Source organism: Macaca mulatta, chromosome X (genome assembly GCF_049350105.2).
Source record: "Macaca mulatta isolate MMU2019108-1 chromosome X, T2T-MMU8v2.0, whole genome shotgun sequence".
Lineage (NCBI taxonomy): Eukaryota > Metazoa > Chordata > Mammalia > Primates > Cercopithecidae > Macaca > Macaca mulatta.
In genome coordinates this window covers 16,732,496-16,754,080 of record NC_133426.1, presented here as the reverse complement: position 1 = coordinate 16,754,080, position 21,585 = coordinate 16,732,496, and the positions used below count along the sequence as shown (strand labels likewise).

Sequence of the window (21,585 nt, the reverse complement as noted above, 5' to 3'; positions counted from 1 at the left end):
GGAAGAGCAGAGCAGCAGGTGAGGTAGGCTTCCCCATGACCACCCTCACATTCCCAAGTGCCTGACAGGAGGGAGGTCCAGAACTTAGGCAAAATGAAGAAGAAACAAGTGGTCCCCGTGGTTAGGCAAAGAGAGATGTAGCAACAGAAGCTGGCCAAGCCTTCTGAGCAGGCAAATCATAAGAGAAGAAATATTCATGGCCAATAACAATACAAAAAGATTCTCAGCCTCACTAGGAATCAGAGACATGAAACTGCCTATTATATAGGTAATGATTAAAAAGATGAACATTAAGTAGTGTTGGCGAGATTATGAGGAAACACTTTCAGACAGTGTTAATGATGGAGCAAGTTGACAGCTTTTCCACCTCACCCTTTGGCAACATATAGCTACACTTTAAACATCTACAGCCTTTGACCCTGCAACTCCAACCAGCAGGATTTAACCTAAGAAAATAATTAGATGATGAAACAAAGATATGGACATGAAATTATTAATAACCTCTGCCTTGTTTATATCATAAGAACAAGGTGGTGGTATGGGGGAGCTTGGCAAGGGGAGGCTGAGGGGAGGCTCATACCTGTGGAAGAGTGAAGGGGGAGAAAGACAAAAAGAGAAACAGAGGGGTATAAAGAGGACACGGGGGTCAGGGTGGAGAGAAAGGTTTGCAAGGGTGAGAAAGGAACGGAGGCTGGGGTCATGGGGTGGTGGGTGAGCTTAAGAGGAAAGTATGGGGAAGAGAAAAGGCAGAGAGAAGGAGGGAGAGAGATCTCTCCATCAAAGCACAGTCTACCATGGTATATCCATATCATGCAGAACTTACAGGGAATGGTGCAATCCTCTATATGAAATAGAAAGATGGTTAATTGGAAAGATCAGGATACAGAACAGCAAGCATAGTGTGATACCATTTATCTAAAGTGATACATAAAGATAAGTGCAGCAAAGGGATGCCTACATGTACACCATGATTCTCAGTGAGTAGACTCTTCTGGTGGATTTAAGTTCTACTTCATGCATTTCTAGTTTGTCAGCATTTCGATAATTAATTTCTAGCAATATGCAATACACTAAAATTCTATATAATTTAGACAGACCCTTATACTTTCCTGTGAGAATTAACCAACATGAAAATAAAGTAGATGCAATTATACCAGCTGCTTTTCATACTGCAGAAATGTTCTACTCTTCATGTGATAAATTTAAACTGCTCATTAAAATTTCATCTGTATAAATTTGTACTGAAAAGACAATAGAATTAGGCTATGAACACAGACATCACCCACCTAGCTATTCTTTGTCTAAATATTACATTTATCAGGCCCTACCACAAGGGACCTCGCCAGGACATTATCAAACCAAAGTACTTTTCATTTTGAAGTCACATCACACAGAGATATCAAAGAAAGCTGTCTTAATTCAGGTTTTCCCTAATTAAGCCCCTGACATATGAACTTGAGAACAGGTATATTAGTCGAGTGAGGGGAAAGAAGGGCAGGAGGGAAGCAAAACAAGAAAAAGTAAATCAATGAATGGGGTACTACGGCAGGCAACTGGGGTTCAGTCCTTTTGTGAGCCTTCTGAGAAACTGGGTAGGAGGAATCACAGAATTGTCCACTAGCCGTCAAGGAAGTCGGGGTGTTATCCTCATTGGTGGAGGCTTGCATTTCAGGCATTAAATTCTTGATACTTGCAGGCCATGGGAATATGGGCCTTACATGCTTACTAAGGCCTGTGGGTCAAACACAGTACTACAGGTTGAGCATCCTTAATCCCAAAATCCAAAATCCGAAATGCTGTAAAACCCTAAACTTTTTAGTGTCGACATGACACTCAAAGGAAATGGTCATTGAAGCATTTCAGATTTTTTAATTATACGCTCAATTGGTAAGCACATAATACAAATATTCCAAAATCCAAAAACATCCAAAGCCTGAAACACTTCTGATCCCAAGCATTTTGGATAAGGAATACTCAACCTGTATTTGGATTATGTTTATTATCTCACCAAAACCTTACAACTCCATGGAGTATTGGCTCTACTGTACAGATTAGGAATCTGAGATGCACAAACATTAAGCCACTTGCTGAAAATCAGTGAATAAGCAGCTGAGCTGAGGTCCAAACCCAGTTTTGTCTCTTCCACTATGTGATACAGTGTCATAAAAACCACAGCATGTGAATTCTCCAGTACAGCTGGCATCTCCTTACTGGGTCACATAACCTGAGAGAGACATGTGAGCATTTCCAGCCTCCCTCCTTGCAAGGTAACGGTATTGAAATAGCTTCCCAGATTGTTTGAATCTTCTTGCATCCATAGGAAAATCTTCCAGGTCATAATCTGCCAGCCATGTGAAATTTTTATAGCATCATCACCCGTGGTTACTCCTACCCTAAATACCAGTCACTATGAAATTTATGCCAGAATTCAGATCAAAGTATGACAGGAAATTCAAGGCAAATTTTTGTCTGATGAACTCATGGCAGAGAATTAAATTTGATAGAGAGTTCCAGGTTCTAGTATATTAAAAAACAATCTATAACTTTACTGTGAGGAGAACACTTTATTAGAACAAATAAAACATGCTGAGCTCTGCCCAGACACAGAGGTCATGCTAATGTGTGAGCCAAGGAAAGTCTTTTCTTGCTTTAGTAGAAAAGATAATAATCTGCAAATCACTAGCATCTGAGGCTGGCCTGATTTAAAATGCACATAGATGGAGAAAAAGTTCCAGGAAATCATTGTATTTATAGCTTGCCTGCATGAGTCAGTGGAAAGGCCCTTGCTGCTCCCAAAATAATACTTGGGACAGCACTGTACCCTATCACCTTCACTAAAGCAAAGGCATGCCTCTCATCTTCTATTCCTTAGGTTCCTTAGGAGGATATCTCCTACCTCACAAGAAGCCAGGGGAGCAGATAGGGCCCCTCTGGGCTTCCCCCACCTCCAGCCCAGCTACACAACAGCTGGCTCAAGAACATCCCATCCCCAGAAGCCCAGGGCAGCCCACCTGAAGGAGCCCGTGCCCTAGGACCCTCCACCAACCACCCAACCAACAGTCAGATTCAGAGTCCCCACAGCATTAAATCCTACAGGACACAGGATCTTCCCACAAGTGTAAAATGCAGGAGAAGGTTCTGGCTAGGCCTTAATCTCTAAGATCTTTCATAGAAGACCACACAGGCATCTGAGGAAATGACAGACAGCGATCTATCTTGTTCACAAATTACCAACCATGCAGAGAGTAAGACCCCAGCCACACACTCAGCAGGCTGCATGGAAGTGAAGCATTTTTATCCTCTTGGTAGAGAATTTCCTAATTCTTGATCCATAACAAGTGTGGGCAAGGATCCAGACACATGTGCTACATATGTGTCTACAACTGTTTTCTCTCCCAAGAATACCATAGCCACGTGAAGACCTTCACGGGATGCAAAACTGCCAGGTCTGTTCTTTCTCCGGACTCACAGAGGCCTCTGTGGCAGACACACATCCGCTGGCTCCAACAGGAAACAGAAGGGTTTGGGGGCAAGGGGCACTTCACCTGGCACACTGGGCTGGAAGACTTTATTCAGATCCAAGGAGGAGGCTCTGGAATGGGTTTTCTGTGGCCGAGGTGGCGGGGTGGGAGGGTCCTCGCCCCTTTTCATGGCCTCTTCTATGGAGGTGCTAGAGTAAGATCTGTAGCAAAATAAGGGAAGGTCAGAAGGGAAATAGCAAAGCTTTACTCTCTGAAGTTGGGGTGAAATGGAAAATAACCACAAAGTCAAAGTGACTACAGAGAACTGATCAGCTACCAAAGCAGCCATAAATTCTATTACCCATTAAATGCCACTATGTACAATAATTGTCCAAATCCAACTATGAATTGGGATCTTTTTAACCTCTTTGTTCTTATTATACCTTAGATCTAAATCGACCCCCCCCCCCAAAAAAAAAAAAAAAACTTTGTGTAAATTCAAATCCATTTCTATGGGAATTGTTAATAAAAAAAACAGAGCCCTTCAGCTTAGGCATTTCCATGTTCTAACAGAAGGGCTTCATGGTATAAACTGATCAGAGAACTTTTCTCCTGTTCACTTGCAAATGTGATGACAGGTTCAAGTGGAACTGGGACAGATAAGCTGAGGGTAAGAATCCAATGTTCAGGGGAATATGCCACAAACGAAGCTAGGAAAGGAAAATACACATCAATCAGATTGAGGGGTCTAGCTTATCTTTCCCTGAGAAAGCAAAAGTCTCATTTTTAACCTTCTTCCTCAATCTACAGCAAGGCATAATTAACTAGGCAACTTCTGAGATTGTAACTCCAGTAATATCATCTTTTTAAAAAGGAACTAAATAACTTGCAAAAGGTCAGACAGAAAGTTACACAGTTCGTTTCAAACTCCAATCTCTGTTTCTATATCCCATTTTAAAAACGTTTTCATACTGCCTATGAGTCAGGGGGGAAATACTTTGGTGATAGCAACTAGAATATTTATTGAAGACCTACTTACTTTCCAAATAAAATTCAACTCCATACACTGCTTAGAAATAGGTTTAAGGATGGGTTCCCAATATGATGATTGCGAAAAGGCCCTAAAATGTAGATGTATACATCTATTGTATTTAGCTTCTCAACTAGCTTCATGTCAAAGCAGAAAACGACCTTTGAGTCAGAGGTACATCCTAGAGACAAATTAACCTCTGAAAACCATTCTTCATACTTAGCTATTAGAGTGGCATTTAGGAAATTAGAATATATCAGTTACTATTAAACCCCTTCAGTTCTTGACAGAGCTGTTTTTGACATCATGAGTTTTAATTTTCCTGAATAAGTTTCTCAAGGATTCTTTCTGGTAGTTGAGGGTTCTGTCTGTCTTAAAGATTGCAACTTTAATAAAGCCACCATAATGGCATGTGACGTGTTCTGGGGTGGGCCCTGTAACATAACTAGCAAGAGAGACAAGGCAACGGCAGGCAGAAACTAGCAGGGAAGAATGCTCTGACTCTTTCAACAAGAATCAAAGGGAACTGATACGGACGGACAAGGTTCTTACATGGGAACGCTTCACTTAAAAAAGACAATTAGAGACCCTAGCTAGAAATGAAAAGAACTTTCTATGCCACATATAGCTTTTGTGACATCTTTCACTCAAAAAAGAAATAATGTGTGTGCAAATAATGTGTATGCATGCACATAGTTAAGCACACAATCCCATAGCGCACATTCCTCGTTTTCATTTTATTTTTATATATAACCTGTATGTTTATATCTTCATATGGAAAGTTACTGAATATAAAATAAGTGAGATTGTATAACCATGACTGCTGCAACCAATTAAAACATAAATGTGTAGGGAGTTAACAAAATGATGAATGCAGTGGTGTTAAAATGGTGATTTTCCCTCTTTTCCTTATATTTCTACAAAACTTTAATATTTCAAAAAAGAGGATAAAAATAATTCAATTCTCTTCTTCCCAGTGAGAAGTAATGAAAATAAAATCCTCCAAATTAGACCAAAAGCACAATCTCTGAAAGGATAATATGTAAAATTTAGCCAGACACATTAATAATAGAATATGTGGCTATGAGATTTTATAATTTCACTGGCTTTCAGGGAGAGAGGAAGTCAGCAGAAGCTAAAACTTTGAGGTTCGATTTATGGTTAACATAGTACACATAACAGATTTCTGCAATTCAATGGCAATTCCTACTATGAAAGTATATCCCAAAACTAGTACAGACTAGTTTGTAAAAGATCATTCATCCTTTTAAAAAGGATGAGTAAATGTGTTGACCACAGAAAGAATGCCTATACCTTTTCTTCCTACCTAAAAGAATTACTCTATTGTTTTTAAATATAGACAAATATAAAAATATAGATATCTGTATCTTACATAAACAAGGAAACAAAAACCCAATTTGGAAAATGCAGATAGAAACTAAAGGATAACTCTTTGACTTACAAAGAGATGAGGTTCCTTAAATATCAGTATTTCAAGCATATTAAATATGATCAGACTTAAATTTACTTTTTCAGGATTGTGTCTAGTAGGCAAAGGAGGGGAAAATGTCTCTAAGAGCCAAAGCAAAACAGAAAGCACACATATGGTATCCTTGGTATCCTATCTTACACTGCAGTTCTACCAGTGAAATACAGTACCAATACCATTTCCCTTCCTTAATGGATTAATTCTATTAGTGTCTCTGTATTTCCCCTCTGCGCCTCTTTTCTGAGTCTCACATCAACCGCAGCTCTGCCTTACTGGCTTTCTCTCTTTTAATAGCCTCTTAAAAAATGTGAAGCCGAGAGGGGCACTAAGATAGGCTCAAACAGACCATAAACATTGCTTACCTGAAGCTGCAAGCTTCACTGAAGTTATCACAAGCATTTTCTTTCCCTACTCTAGATTTTATTACCCAGACTTTTTACTTTTTGGTGTTCACCTTGTCATGATAGCAAATTTTCATGTTTGTTACCTTACCCATATTTTCCTCTTTCCAAAGCTACTTCCCCCTATTAGTTATCATCTTGCAACAACTGGGTCATCTCACACAATCCACTTCATGTTGAGGGGCCATAGGGCACTAGTGACCACCTTCTAGCACTAGTGACCACAGAAACCAAGGCTCCCAGCATTACTGCATGTTCCCATCAGGCCACGCATTAGTGAAATGGATCATACCCTAAGCTTTACATCTAAAGGAAGAGGAAATCATGGGTTGGGTTTTTGGTTTGTGGTTCTTATTTCTAGGCAGGGGGCAGGGCACAAAGGGCATTAAAGCAGAAATTAAATGAACACTACCTGGATCTTGGTCTTGCTTTGAGACTGTTGGAATCCTTGGAAGTTGCTGAAACAAAGATTATTTGTTGTTTGCTTGGGTTTCATTTCTGCAGTTAAACAAGTTTATATGCAGCACTTGGGCTAGTACGGAACACATCAACAGGCAAATGTGAGGTAAAAATGCCCATGTGGAGAACTGGACATCTCCCACATTTTCATGATTTCCTTGTTTTATTTCAAAATCTAAAGGAACGATTAAAAAGAAAGAAAACCCAGCATATTTTTCCTTTGGCCAGAGCACTATTTGAGAGGCCATTCTCAAATTCAAGTTGATTAATGAACACATTCCAGTATAAAAAGACAACCCCTTTCAAGGGGGTTGTCTTTTTTATATAACGATGGATTCACACTTGAGGGTTTCTTGGTCTATCATGATAGTCTAGTAATAGATTTTGAACCAGTCTACCCTGAAGGATAGGAAGAAGTCTATCTAACTACATTAAAAAACAAAACAAAACAAAACAAAAAACAAAAAAACACTACCAGAGCAGCATGGCCACAAAAAAACAAAGCTCTAACAAGTAAGTGGAAATGAGCTATACAGCTTCTCCTGTAAGAAAATATCCTTGTGTCCCACATCTCTGTGACCAAATCATACAGAGAATTATGAAAAAAAATTGCTGAATCTTTTCCCAGCCATATGACTTTTCCTCATCAAATTTAAATCATAAGGCCGGGCGCGGTGGCTCAAGCCTGTAATCCCAGCACTTTGGGAGGCCGAGACGGGCGGATCACGAGGTCAGGAGATCGAGACCATCCTGGGTAACACAGTGAAACCCCGTCTCTACTAAAAATACAAAAACTTAGCCGGGCGAGGTGGCAGGCGCCTGTAGTCCCAGCTACTCGGGAGGCTGAGGCAGGAGAATGGCGTGAACCCGGGAGGCGGAGCTTGCAGTGAGCTGAGATCCGGCCACTGCACTCCAGCCTGGGTGACAGAGCGAGACTCCGTCTAAAAAAAAAAAAAAAAAAAATTTAAATCATAAACTAACTTGCTCACTGCCAACACCCATAGAGCCTTCTTCCCCATCACAAGTTGTGAGGCGTAATTAGAAACATTTACAAAAATGCTAATCCTCTTTTTATGCTTTCAATCCTCTATGGAAGACAACTTTAGGAACCAGTAGCTATGCTCAGGTGTTGCAAACATTGCAAATTTTTCATCATAAAATGTCATTAAAAATCATAGAAAAGGTGCTAGTAACACAGGACAAGAAGAATGTAATTTCTTTGTTTGCATGAATTCTTCCAAAAAGAAAATGTCTCACTGCATTATCTCATCCTCTTTTACATTGCTCCAAAGATAAAAACCCTCCTTGGTATGAAGCAGCCTGAATTTATGATGATCATTAAAATCCTTGGGTTAGGTAACAGGGCAGAGAGGGGAGGCGAAAATCCTCATAAATGCTAACAAGGCACAAAGCAAACTACTGGTCAGCTGCACAAGAGATGCACTTCTCCCAACCCAAGCATTTTGGCTTGTTGTAGTGAGAACACAGGGGTCTTCCAGCTTCAAACAGCTGAAATGCTGCCAGAGTGCAGGAAAGCCTGGAAAACCCAAGAAGTTTGAGTCCTCTTTTGCCCATTATCGTGCACCTGCACCTGGATATGGACAGAAAAAGATCTCCCTCCCTCCTACAAACCCCAGGCAGCAAAGAAAGCGGCCTCAGGAAGCCTCTCTCCCAGCCCAGGAGGCTGCCTTGGGGCTGGGTGGACAGAGTGGACCAGACTCACCGCAGAGCTGGGGAAGCCCTCTGCGCAGGCTGCCTGCAGCTGGCTCCGTGGCCCTCTTCTCCCTCAGGCCCCACTGCTTTCAAGAAATACGTGGGTAGGAGAGGTCCCGGACATGATAAAATACTGTTCCCCAAACCAGACCATGGTGACTGTTAATTCCTTTGTCAACTGCCATTATCTTTGTCTTTTTGCTGGTAGGGATGGGTGTGGAAGGAGGGGTGAGCCCTGCTGGTGAGAGATAGACAGACAGACAGACAGATGGGGTGAGGGTGTGGATGAGTAGTGGAGAGACAGGACTAGAGACCAGGCCAGGAGTCCTGAAACTAAGGCCCTCCTCCTGGCCATGACACTAACTAGCTGTTACTTCCCTGAACCTCAGTCTCCTCACCTAGAAAACAAAGGCAATAAAAATGCAGTCTCTTTCTCACAGGGACAGATATGGTGAAAGTACTTTAAAAACTGAATGTACTTTAGAATTGCAAAATACTACTATTGTAGAGTGCATAAATAAAGGTTCCTAATTTTTCAAGCCTGGAAATGTGGTTTCTAAATTTAGTTCCTTCTAGGACAGCAAAGGAGGTTCAGGTGGGAGCAGGTAACAGAAGGACAGAACTGCTCTACCCCAATAAAAACATGGGGTGATAGTTGGCAATGGAGCAGCTGTGAGAATCACCAACAGCAGTCTAAAGACAGCACTGTGAGGGTGAACCAGCTGAAAACACCTCAACATGGGCCAGAGACATCAAGAAAAAGACCATCATTGTGCATGGTGCTCTGTTGAATTAGGTTGGAATGGGATATTGGTTAAAAAATCTCTTAAGCCTCCGCTAATATAGACACTCTCAGCAATTACAACAAATGGATCATAGCTTCTTGTGTAGCTGGAAAGAGGAATGCCAACTTCCTAGAACACTCAAGGCATGTCATCTTTCCAGGAAATGGGAACGGAAAGAGGAGCAGGCCTAGAGATTAACCCTCCAAAAGGCAGCAACTGAACTGAGGTACACATGGAAGGACAGCCATCCAGAATTCTAAATCACCACCTTGAAACTCTTGTGTCTCCCACTGGGAATCCAAACATTTCCCAGAAAAGGGGGGATTAACTATGTTTAAGATGAGGAACTCCCTCATACCCAGAGAGGGGCAGTAGTGGGAAAAACAAATCAGAAAACACATAGCATGCTCCCAGGCACAATGTGAAATCAATTCCCACATACTTCCCATGCTGTGGCACACCTGTTGAGTTTTATTTGGTGATGCCATGTTCTAGTCAATGAAGGAATGTTTAAAATGAGATCTAAAGCTCATGCCCCAGATGACACTTGATCTTGTGCTAAAATCCCTTAAAAAAAAAAAAAGTAGGAAGAGTTATGATACTTAAAGGCTGTTGGAGAAGCACCAATTTAACACTCCAAATTTAAACAGCTTTTACTAATACGACAACATGAAGTTTACGAAACTGGAATGCATCCACTTTAGCTCCAGAAATAAGAGCTAGAAAGAACTGCCCCAGGTGTTGGCCTACATTAACAGAACATTTCACCCAATAAGGAATGAATTCAAATCTGTTTCAAAAGTCAAAATTAAGCTTCGGAATTCCCATCACTTTTGGAGTCATGGTTGATCTATAACCTTAATTTTCTATTTTGTAGCATCACCTTCCACAGCTGGTGGTTCCCAAAACAGGCTATGTACCAGAACCAACTGGGGTGCTGCCAAAAAATACAGTTTCTCAGGCCTCCATAATTGAAATCCATCATCTATATTCATTCATATTTATTCTCATTCTCATATTCTCTCTTTCTCCTTCCCCCTACCGTATTTTTCTCCCACTCCTCCAATTCCTTCCTCTCCCTCCACCCATCTCTCTTTGAAACTCTGAATGAACTTGACATTTGGGAAATATTGTACCACAGCATAAGCCTCAACATTATATTGATTCCTCTGTTCCAGCGTTCAACAAATAAGCCCAGGATGATAGCTAGCTTATCACAACAAACATGATTGACTTATTTAAAATATGCAAGAAAGATAACAGCAAAAGAGAAAGCAACAACTTCTTTCATGTCCTTATAACTAGAGCTCCAAATAGTAATGTCTTCTGTAGTCACTTTGTTTTTAACTAGATTCAACTTGGTTCAATGATGGCTCCATCAACAGAGAGCTGAGGACACAGGGGCAGCCATTCTCCATGACTCCACAGATACAGGTCTGACTCTCCAAAAAACTGTACAACTTTTATTTTTCTTCTTGGAATTCACTCCATATATAAGCACATATAGTTGCCTTCCTGGTGGTGAAGTATAATAAAAATATTTGAGATTTCTGCTTTGGAAATGGAAAATACCAACTCTGGGCCTCCAATTGATCTACCCCATAAGTTTCTTACTCTACACAAAACCCAAAATGCCTTGTTGAAATCATCTCAGCCTCAAGCCTTCTCAAGTTTGCACTTAGTAACATGACCCTATATTCACACGGAGTGATCCTTTCAGTGAAACTTAAAAACTTGAAAAGATATCACCCTGTTCTCATACCTGAAAAGAGAGAAAGGGTAAAAAGCCAAAAGGTTTCCTTGTAATAAAATACAAGACAAATAAATAGAGAGAAACAGACACACTATCACAGAGGTATCAATCTTCTACTCACTGACTTGCTGTTTTTTATTTAAAAATAATTATATAGAATATACAAAAATGGTTTTCTCCTACCTGGATCCTCAGACACGTCCTTTGATAAGGCTTCATTGATAGTACTTTTCAAAGCTAGTGGTGTTTTGTTTTTTTAAGCAACAAGAAAGGGAAAAGAGGAAAAAAAATTGAAACTATAAAATGTCATTTCTGAGGCAAATTGGATTAAAACAAAGAATTGCTAGTCATCACTTACAAAAACAGGTCTCACAAACCTCTAAAAGTTGCTATAGCATTTACTAAAACAATAAAGACCTCCTGGAGTATGGAAATAGGTTCTCCTTCTACAAAGAGCAAAGATGTATTTTCAACTTCCCAGAGACAGCACCTCAAGCAGATAGGAGGAGTATTACCAGGAAGTATTGGGAGTTTCTCCCTCTTTCATTTCTGACACCCAGACTGATGACGTGAGAACCCCTGGTTGTGCAATCCAGGTTTCAATATTTTTATAGTTTGCCCAGTTATTCCACTGTAGTTAGGAGAATGGTCAGAGTACATGCTACCGCAGACAATGTCCACTTCTACCTGTCTTTCCCAAACAAGTATTTAAATAGAGAACATGCAATTACTGTCGCTTAATGGAAAACTTATTTTTCATGTTTAGCCCCCATACAATGCCTAATCAATGGCAGGCCTCAACAATAAAACCTGAAATAGCTTCACTGATTTTTAGTCCCTTCAAATAAGCCTCTTATTCATGGGTAGTAAATCAATATCAAATAACAGGCAGAATACTGGCTTGAGGCTTAGAAAAAATCTTGGTTTTTGTCCCAAATCTTTTTCTTAATAACTAGGCAAATGATTCATAGTGTCTGAATTTTAGTTTACTCATCTCTAAATTTCAGGTGATAAAACTTACCAGCCTCCATTCAGTTTTGTGAGGACTGAATAAGACAGTATATGAGGAAGGACCTGGTAGATTATAAAGCACTATACAAAGTGTAGGAGGTGGGGGAGAGGGTCCCTCCCACACTTCTAGATATTCCCAGGCCAACTCATCCCTGGCAGTAGCTCTAACACGGAATGCTGTGCAGCACTGCTTCTCAGCTGCCCAGTAAGATAGGAAAATTATAGCTGGGTTCCATGTCACACTCCCACACTCACAAAGACAAGAACAGATAAACGCTAAGGACAAAAGCTCTGTCCAGAAGAGAACTTCCTCATGGATTAGAACGGTGTGCAAATGTGCATTTACACTGATGTCTGGGATCACATCTGCAAACACATGTTAAGCACTCAATTCGTTCAGCTTCCAGTCATTTCCTAATTGCCATGATCAGATTCCAGTGTAAGGTGTTAAGAGTAGCCTGAGGGTCAGCAAAGACTAAAGGGCCAATGAGTTGGAAGACTCTGGACACTCAAGCTCTTGCTACCACTTTGTGAACTACTGTTTTATGACAATGATTTGAACTACTTACTCTATCCAAATGTGTTTACATGCTGAGAACCACCCTCATATGCTCTAGAAGCCACCATTCCAAGAGGAGTAGATAAGATAACAGAGGTAGAACGTTGGTTAAGGAAGAAAACTGATTCTTTTCCTACCTTGTTTGTCATCACTAGTCACATCCTGGGTAGGGACAGGAAGGTCAGCCATGTCTTTAACAGATGTCTTCTTTGAAAAAGAAAAGTAAATGAATTAAACTGGTTGGAACAGAAATTAAGTGATGCACACATATGATGAAAAAAAAATTTTGTTTTTTTTTGAGACGAAGTCTCGCACTGTTGCTCAGGCTGGAGTGCAGTGGCTTGATCTCGACTCACTGCAACCTCCACCTCCCGGGTTTACGCCATTCTCCTGCCTCAGCCTCCCGAGTAGCTGGGACTATAGGCACCCACCACCACGCCCGGCTAATTTTTTGTATTTTTAGTAGAGATAGGCTTTCACTGTGTTAGCCAGGATGGTCTCGATTTCCTGACCTTGTGATCCGCCCGCCTCAGCCTCCCAAAGTGCTAGATTACAGGCGTGAGCCACCGTGCCCAGTCGAAAATATCTTAAAAGCTATTATTTCTTGCCAACATTTCCGTCTGCAGTAAACCCTGCATTTAATACTATCTTATTTTTTTTAGGTTCCTAGTGAGGTGTATGTTAATTTGTATTGAAATTTTACATACACAGAGGAAAAATATGATTCAGATTAAGGGACATGTATTAAATCTGAATTCACACTGGGATTCAGCCACAGAATTGCATAGCGACTCTTGTCCATTTGGCCAAGAACAAATCTGTCCTTTATGTATTTTTTCACAAACACAAAGAAGTTCTGACAAGTGGCCCCACAATGTGGGTGTTTGCCAAAATCTGTCATGCAGATGGTGTCTAAACCTGATTAAAACAGCCTTCTTGTTATGGGATAAAATAATTTTACGATAAGCAGATTAACATTTTCTCCTAATGCAAACGGGGGGAAGTCCTCACTTACACTAATGTGAATACCCAAATCTATTAAGTATGAATTAGTTTTAAACCGTTTAAAATCTACTTACTGTAAATTTATTTCTTATAAATTCTCAATTTAACACACATTCTAACTATAGTTAATAACAATGTATGGTATATTTGAAAACTGCTAAGGGAATTGATCTTAAATGTTCTCACCACACCAAAAAAAAAAGGTAACTATGTGAGAGGTGACAGATATGTTAATTAGTTTGATTGCAGTAATCATTTCATATACACAGATCAAAACACCGTAAATATAAATTTTTGTCAATTATACCTCAAAGCTGGAAAAGAATATGCACTCTAAGGCCTATAAGATTAAAGAATAATATATATTCACATTTGCTTTATTTATATACACAAACTCTGGAAAGATATGTAAGAATTGAAAGGTGACTTGGTAGATGGAAGACTTGTCATCATATGCCTTTTGATACTGTTTATATTTAAAACATAGTCACAAATCAAATAAAAATAAATTGTAACATTTATCTTGAAGGAAAGAGAGCAAATTCCTGGAGCCATCTGGTGTTCCAAAAAGTTAATTGGTTTACCTCTCAGAACCTAAACAACCCCAGAGAGATAAGCAACACTTTTGTTTTAAACTGTTGTTTTAAACTATTCCCAAGAAAGAGACCGAAGTATTACTTAGTAGAAAACTGGTCTAGGATTTAACAGTCTTCACTCAAGTAATTGTTTGTTTGTTTGTTTGTTTGTTTTTGAGATGGAATCCTGCTCTGTCCCCCAGGCTGGAGTGCAGTGGCACAGTCCTGGTTCACTGCAACCTCCGCCTCCCAGGTTCAAGCGATTCTCCTGCCTCAGCCTCCTGAGTATCTGGGACTACAGGCACGTGCCACCACGTCCGGCTAATTTTTTGTATTTTTAGCAGAGACAGGGTTTCACTGTGTTAGCCAGGATGGTCTCGATCTCCTAACCTCGTGATCCGCCCACCTCGGCCTCATATAGTGCTGAGATTTACTCATTAAAATGAAGTATCTAGATATAATTTCCTATCCGAAGTCTACTATCTCCAATAGAACAATGTACCATAACAGTGCATTTCCTTCATTGTCTTTTGCCACCTGCATTACAAATCAGACCCCTTTGGAGAATAACATAATTTAGAAGTAGGCAATGTAGATAAAAAGAAATCTCAAAAAACTGTTGAAAGAAATTAAATAAATGGAAAGACATCTCATGCTGATGAGTTAGAAGACTTAATATTGGTAAGGTGGCCATACTCTCCAAACTGATCTACAAATTCAATGCAATCTTTTTTTGTCAGAATTTGGCAAGCTTGTCCTAAATTTCATATGGAAATGCAAGGAAGTCAGAATAGCAAAATATTCTTGAAAAAGAGGAACAAAGTTAAAGAATTCACACTTCCTGATTTCAAAACTTACTACAAATCTAAAATTATCAAGACACTGTGGTACTGGCATAATCATAAACATACAGATCAATAGAATAGAACTGAAAACCCAGAAATAAACCCTTACATTTACGGTCAGTTGATTTCCAAAAAGGGTGCAAGACAATTCAAAGGGGAAAAAAGTGTCTTTTCAATAAATGGTGCTGGGATGACTAGAAATCCACATACAAAAAAATAAAGTTGGACCTCTTCCTCAGAACATACACAAAAATTAACTCAAAATTAATCACACGCCTAAATGTAAAGGTCTAAAACTATAAAACTCTTAGAAGAGGCCAGACTCAGTGGTTCATGCCTGTAATCCCAGCACTATGGGAGACCGAGGTGGGCGGATCACAAGGTCAAGAGATCGAGACCATCCTGGCCAACATGGTGAAATCCCATCTCTACTAAAAATAGAAAATTATCTGGGCTTGGTGGCGCACACCTGTAGTCCCAGCTACTCAGGAGGCTGAGGCAGGAGAATCGTTTGAACCCGGGAGGCAGAGGTTGCAAATGAGCTGAGATCATGCCACTGCACTCCAGCCTGGCAATCTCACTCCAGAGTGAGATTGCATCTCAAAAACCAAAACAAAAAAAGACAAAAACAAAAATCTCTCAGAAGAAAACACGGGAGTAAATCTTCGTGATTTAATATTAGGCAATGGTTTCTTAGATATGATGCCAAAAGCACAAGAACACTTACAATTCAATAGTAGACAAGTAATTCAATTTTAAAATGGACAAAGGACTTAGACACTTCACCAAAAAAGATATACAAATGGCTAATAAGCACACAAAAAGATGCTCAATGTCATTAATCATTAGGAAACTCAAATCAAAACCACAATGAGACACCACTTAATTCCACTAGGGTGTCTAAAATCAAAAAGTCAGACAATAAGTGTTAACAAGGATGTGGGAAAATTGGAACCCTCATACACTGCTAGTGGAAGAATGTAAAATAGTATAGTTGCTTTGGAAACCAGTTTGGTGATTCCTCAAAAAGTTATGATACAATCCAACAACTCCACTCCTAGGTATATACTCAAGAGAACCGAAAACACACATCTACACAAAAACCTGTACATCTATGTTCATAGTAGCATTATTTATAATAGCTAAAAGTGGAAGCAATGCAAATGTCCATCAACTGATGAATGGACAAACAAAATGTAGCATATCCATACGATGCAATATTATTCAGCATTAAAAAGGAATGAAGCACTGATACATGTTATGATCTGAGTGAACCTTGAAAACATTATACTAAGTGAAAGAATACGGTCACAAAACATTACATACTATATGCTTCCATTTATATGAAATGTCCAGAATAGGCAAATCTAGAGACAGAAAATAGATTAGTGATTATCAGAGGCTGGCAGAGACAGAGGAATAGGAAGTGACTGCTCATGAGTATTGGGTTTCTCTTTGGGCTGATGATGTTCTAAAATTAAACTGTAGTGATGGTGGAACAACTGTTAATATAATAAAAATTACTGAATTATATACTTTAATGGGTATGGTATGTAAAGTCTCTATCAGTAAAGCTGTTTAGAAAAAGAAAGAAATCCAGTAATCTAAGAGACACTCATAAAGAGAAATATACCTGAAATTATCATCTGTAATTCTTAATGGAAATAAGTGCATGGCTACAGCTCTGCTGTCTTTAGAAAAAGATGTATCACTAAGCCAATTTCTCATGACCTGGGACCTAAATCAGCTGCAGCTTTGTTCAGAACACAACCACCTATACTGGAGTCATCAATCACAGCGCTAGTTCCAAAATCTAATTAAACTCCATGCATTCATGATATATTAAAAGATTGGTAGAAAGAAAAATCAGTAATAGTTTAGAAGAACATGAAATACTGAATCATTATTGCAATCTGACCCATACTTCTTAAATGAACAAACCATCAATTAACCCTATTACTTTGTCCTTGAATTCTGTTTACTGCATTCATTGTCTAAAACCATAGCATCCTCAAAAATAACAATTTGGTTGGAAAAGAGGGATTTTTTTGTTGTTGTTTTGCTTTCTTCTTTGGATAGGGCCAAAAAAAAAAAAAAGACTAGGTAGTTTTTAATCTCCCCTCCCCAAGAAGGTCACTTAAAGTATACAAAAGTATATAAAGCTAGCTGCATATAACATCCACAAAGGTGAATATATGTAACGTCATCCAGGACATTAGAGAGAGAGAGAGACAAAGAGACAGCGAGAGAGACTCTGTGTGTGTGTGTGTGTGTGTGTGTGTGTGTGTGTGTGTGTGTAACAGAGTATAAAAGACATCAGGGTGTGTGTGTGTGTGTGTGTGTGTGTAAGAGTATAAAAGACATCGGGGTGTGTGTGTGTGTGTGTGTGTAACAGATTTTATGGCCATTTTAAAAGAAGATCAACTAATAACTTCATCATTTTATGCAAGCAGGGGGGCCATCATACACATATATACACACACAGAGTCAGAGAGCCATAGAAGTATCCATCCTGGTTTGATAAACAAAGCTCTTTAAACACTGCTAGAATCTCCAAAGTAAACCAAGGGCCATGAAAAGTGGCAAACTATTTTATCTGTCTCTGTCATATGCATTCTGCAGAAAAAAAAAAAATTTTAACCAAAATTCTTCAAATGCACATCTGTCATTCCTCCTGAAGTGACTTTTCTTTATGTCTTTTTCCCATGAGTAGAAATCTGAGGAAAGTATCATGGAGGATGCAACTCAAAGAAAGAAAAGCAAAGTGGCAAACAGAGATGTTAGTCAGAGGAGCACTGGAAAGGCAGGCTTGACTGGCTCACAGGGGAGCAGACGATGCCATCCATAATACACGCTACAGGCATGAGGGCCTCATGTGAGAGAATAAATCATCATGCACAGTCACAAGAAATTAAAGAAATGTCCCTGTTCCCTGCCTTTGACTTCTATCATCTTGCAATGGTTTCAACTAGGGTCAGAGGACTCTAACAGGAGTCTGTGAATAAAGCTCCATTTATTAAACATTTCCAAATTTTTTAAGGAAGGAAACAGCAGGTATCCTAAGTTGTCATCATAGTAATCATAATGGTGATAATGATGATAATGACAGTGGTGATGACAACAATAACAACTCCTATTTATTGATCCATAGCTAAGGCTCCCTAAGCACTTGGCTAAGTCCTTCCATCCATGGCCCAACACTGGGGGAATTCTCCAAGTTCCTTTTGGGGATCATCCAAATCAGTCCTCCTTTGGTCCAAAAGCTAAAAACCCTGAAGGAATTCCGAATGTGATTTGGGGCCCTCATATAAAGTCCTCAAACCTCTTCTCAAAGCAGTTCTGGTTCAGTATAGCTTATTAATGCCCAACTGATAAAAATACAATTAAAATTATTTACTAGGGAATTAAAGCTTGGTTAAAGTAAATAACTTGGCTAGAATTTTCTGGCTTAGTTTGGCTATATCTACTTTTCGCATCTAGAAGGTCTAGAGATTATGTTACTTACTTTAGCACATCCAGTTTTAGGGAGAAAAGGGGAAAAATTATAGATACATCTGGTGTCTAGATCTGAAAGGCTGAGCATCAAAGTATTAATAATTACCAAGTACAAAAAGGAAATGTTATAAAAGCTCATTTTCAAGCAAAAAAAAAAAAGTTCATTTTCCAGAGTTCATAAAGAACATAGGCTAATGGATTTAACTCCATACACATCCTTATTTATCAGCATACGAAAATCTTTACCTCCATCCGATTCAAGTCACGAGGTTGTTGATTTGCCGGCAGTGACTCAGAATAAGAATCAAATAATTGACAGTCCCACTTGGGCTTAGGAAAAGCTAGGAAGAAACAAAAAGAATATATAAGAATATTTCCTAGAGCCATAGTAATCAGTGTTTCCCATCAGCTTTTCTGTGCTCGTTAAATATAACAACAAAATCAGCTAGCTCTGATAGACCACTTATGGCATTCATCATGCTAGGGTAGTATTTTCAGTTCTTTACATGGACAACCCAGTACTTCTATTATCCCCATTTCACATGTGATGAAACTGAGAACAGGGAAGTTAAGCAACTTACTCAAGGTCATACAGCTGATAAATAGAAGAGCAGGGACTTTAACTCTCAGCAGTCTGGCTGAAGAGTATGTGCTCTGAACACTTCATTTTATAGCATAGTAATTTTCCACATTAACCATCACTATCACAATATGTAAGTCTTAACCATGTTACTAGTGTAGTTTCTAATGTATAGGGACATTAACTAAGGAAATACATCATTTAACTATTGTTGGATATAGGCAAGATCTTATAATGACGTGCACCCAAGGTAATTTTATGAAATATTTACCTCCTTGGTTGTCAGGAATGATAAAATAAGAGCATAAATTCTTGCTGATTTACAACAAAGAAAAAAGAATCTCATTAAGGGTTTCTTTCAATATGCAATAGTGACACTGGCTGTTATTTCAGTAGTTAAGTGAATTCACATGAGGAAAGATCAGTCTACTTGGTAAGCTAATTACTTCACACCAGGCTATGTCTTAGAAGCAGATTCTGCTGCACTACTTTGTCACAAAGTAATTAGGAAAGAAATATCTCAACAGCTAGAAAATTTGTCAATATTCCAAAGAGGAAAAGCAGACTGTGCCAGATAATAAACAGAAGCTACAAGTCAAGACAAGCTATTAGGAAATAAAATTGTAATGCAAGGTTTAAAAAAACTTGAATCAAATGTGAAAAGTGGATTGGCATTGTTTTAAATCCTTCCCCACCCTCCCACTCCCATCAGGGACTGAAATGCCAATATCCTTCTGCAGTAAAGTACTGACCATTGGCCAGGCATGGTGGCTCACACCTGTAATGCCAGCACTTTGGGAGGCCAAGGCAGGAGGACTGCTTGAGTCTAGGAGTTTGAGACCAGCCTGGGCAACATAGTGAGACCCTGTCTCATCTGTCTATGTATCTACCTACCTTCCTACCTACGTGTCTAATTTAAATAAATACATACATGCATACATATATACAGTAAGTAAGGAAGTAACTACTGGTCTGAGTATCAGCACCACATGGAGTTAAGAACAAGCACCTTGGCGGGGCGCGGTGGCTCAAGCCTGTAATCTCAGCACTTTGGGAGGCCGAGACGGGCGGATCACGAGGTCAGGAGATTGAGACCATCCTGGCTAACGCAGTGAAACCCCGTCTCTACTAAAAAATACAAAAAACTAGCCGGGCAAGGTGGCGGGTGCCTGTAGTCCCAGCTACTCGGGAGGCTGAGGCAGGAGAATGGCATAAACCCGGGAGGCGAAGCTTGCAGTGAGCTGAGATCCGGCCACTGCACTCTACCCTGGGCGACAGTGCCAGACTCCGTCTCAAAAAAAAAAAAAAAAAAAAAGAACAAGCACCTTAATTTGTTCATTTGCTTACTCTGGTCTGAATTTCACCAGTATCAGATGGGGCAAACTGTGGGCCCTGGTGATTTTTCTGACCATACCTCATAGTCTGTTTCCTTGGTAAAAACTCAGTAAAAGCACCATTCCTCAGTCCAGCCCCAAGAGTGGTGTGAACCATTATTAAGATTTCTCTTTCTGGTCTATCAATCAAGGCTCTGACTAGTATTATATGACTGATGCTTTATCATAAGGGGATCTTCCTGTGAAGAAAGCTAACACTTTCCAAAACTATAAATGTTGTCAATTACCTGCTAAATCTCTCTCCAAGGTGTCCACATGTCTCCATCTCACTGTCGCCTCCCCAGTGCAAGCGCCCTGCTGCTCCTGACTGGCCAGCTGCCACAACTTAGTCTTCTGGTTTCTACCTGTGCCCCTCAAAACCTGTTCTCTGGACCTGCATGATCCTGCATGATCTGCATGATCATTTCACATAGCAAATCTGATTGTGTCTCTTATCAGCCTAAAATAAGGTAACATTATTGCCCGTCATATGTTCCCCACCTTCTTCCTCAGCTTCAACCCAGCCCCTCTACCCTGGTTCCGTGCACGCCAGTCACTGTGGCCTGAAATTCTCACTCCTCCTATGTTCCAAGTCCCCTCTCAGAGCCTCCCCAGCAAACCTGCTGTTCCCCCTTCTCAGAACCTAAGCTTCTCCCTTCTTCACCTATGTAGTCCCTAGCTCAGTCTTCACATCTCAGCCCAAACATTTAAGGAAATCTTCCCTAAGGTCATGCACCCTCTGGCTGCATCTGTGCTTCCCCTTGATGGCACGTATTAACTGCCCACTAGTTCATGGGAGTAGGAGCTCTGTTTCATACAGCATTCTGACCACAGTGAACGATGTGGTACCTCTCACACAGTAAGTACTTCACAGATATTTTTTAACAAACTCTATGGCAAAAATTTCTACCAGAACCCACCCAATCACCTATCAAAAGGTGACTTTTTTTTTCATTTTTATTTTATTTTATTTATTTTTATTTTTATTTTTATTTTTTTTGAGACGGAGTCTCACTCTGTCACCCAGGCTGGAGTGCAGTGACGCTATCTC

The 21,585-nt window shown here is 39.8% G+C and overlaps 1 protein-coding gene across 30 annotated transcripts in view; it reads right to left on the bottom strand.

Moving 5' to 3' along the window:
- REPS2 (RALBP1 associated Eps domain containing 2) overlaps positions 1–21,585 on the bottom strand; it is a 196,101-nt gene that overhangs the window by 65,386 nt on the left and 109,130 nt on the right. For 8 of the 30 annotated variants that reach the window (XM_077988221.1, XM_002808517.4, XM_077988222.1 and 5 more), the window contains exons 9-13: positions 18,828–18,922; positions 12,799–12,868; positions 11,275–11,328; positions 6,794–6,839; positions 3,546–3,682 (exon numbers count right to left, since the gene is read on the bottom strand). In XM_077988221.1, the coding sequence (XP_077844347.1) occupies positions 3,546–3,682; positions 6,794–6,839; positions 11,275–11,328; positions 12,799–12,868; positions 18,828–18,922 (402 nt within the window). The remainder of the gene's footprint in view (positions 1–3,545; positions 3,683–6,793; positions 6,840–11,274; positions 11,329–12,798; positions 12,869–18,827; positions 18,923–21,585) is intronic. The other 22 variants (XM_077988224.1, XM_028842264.2, XM_077988225.1 and 19 more) reach the window with 7 other exon arrangements.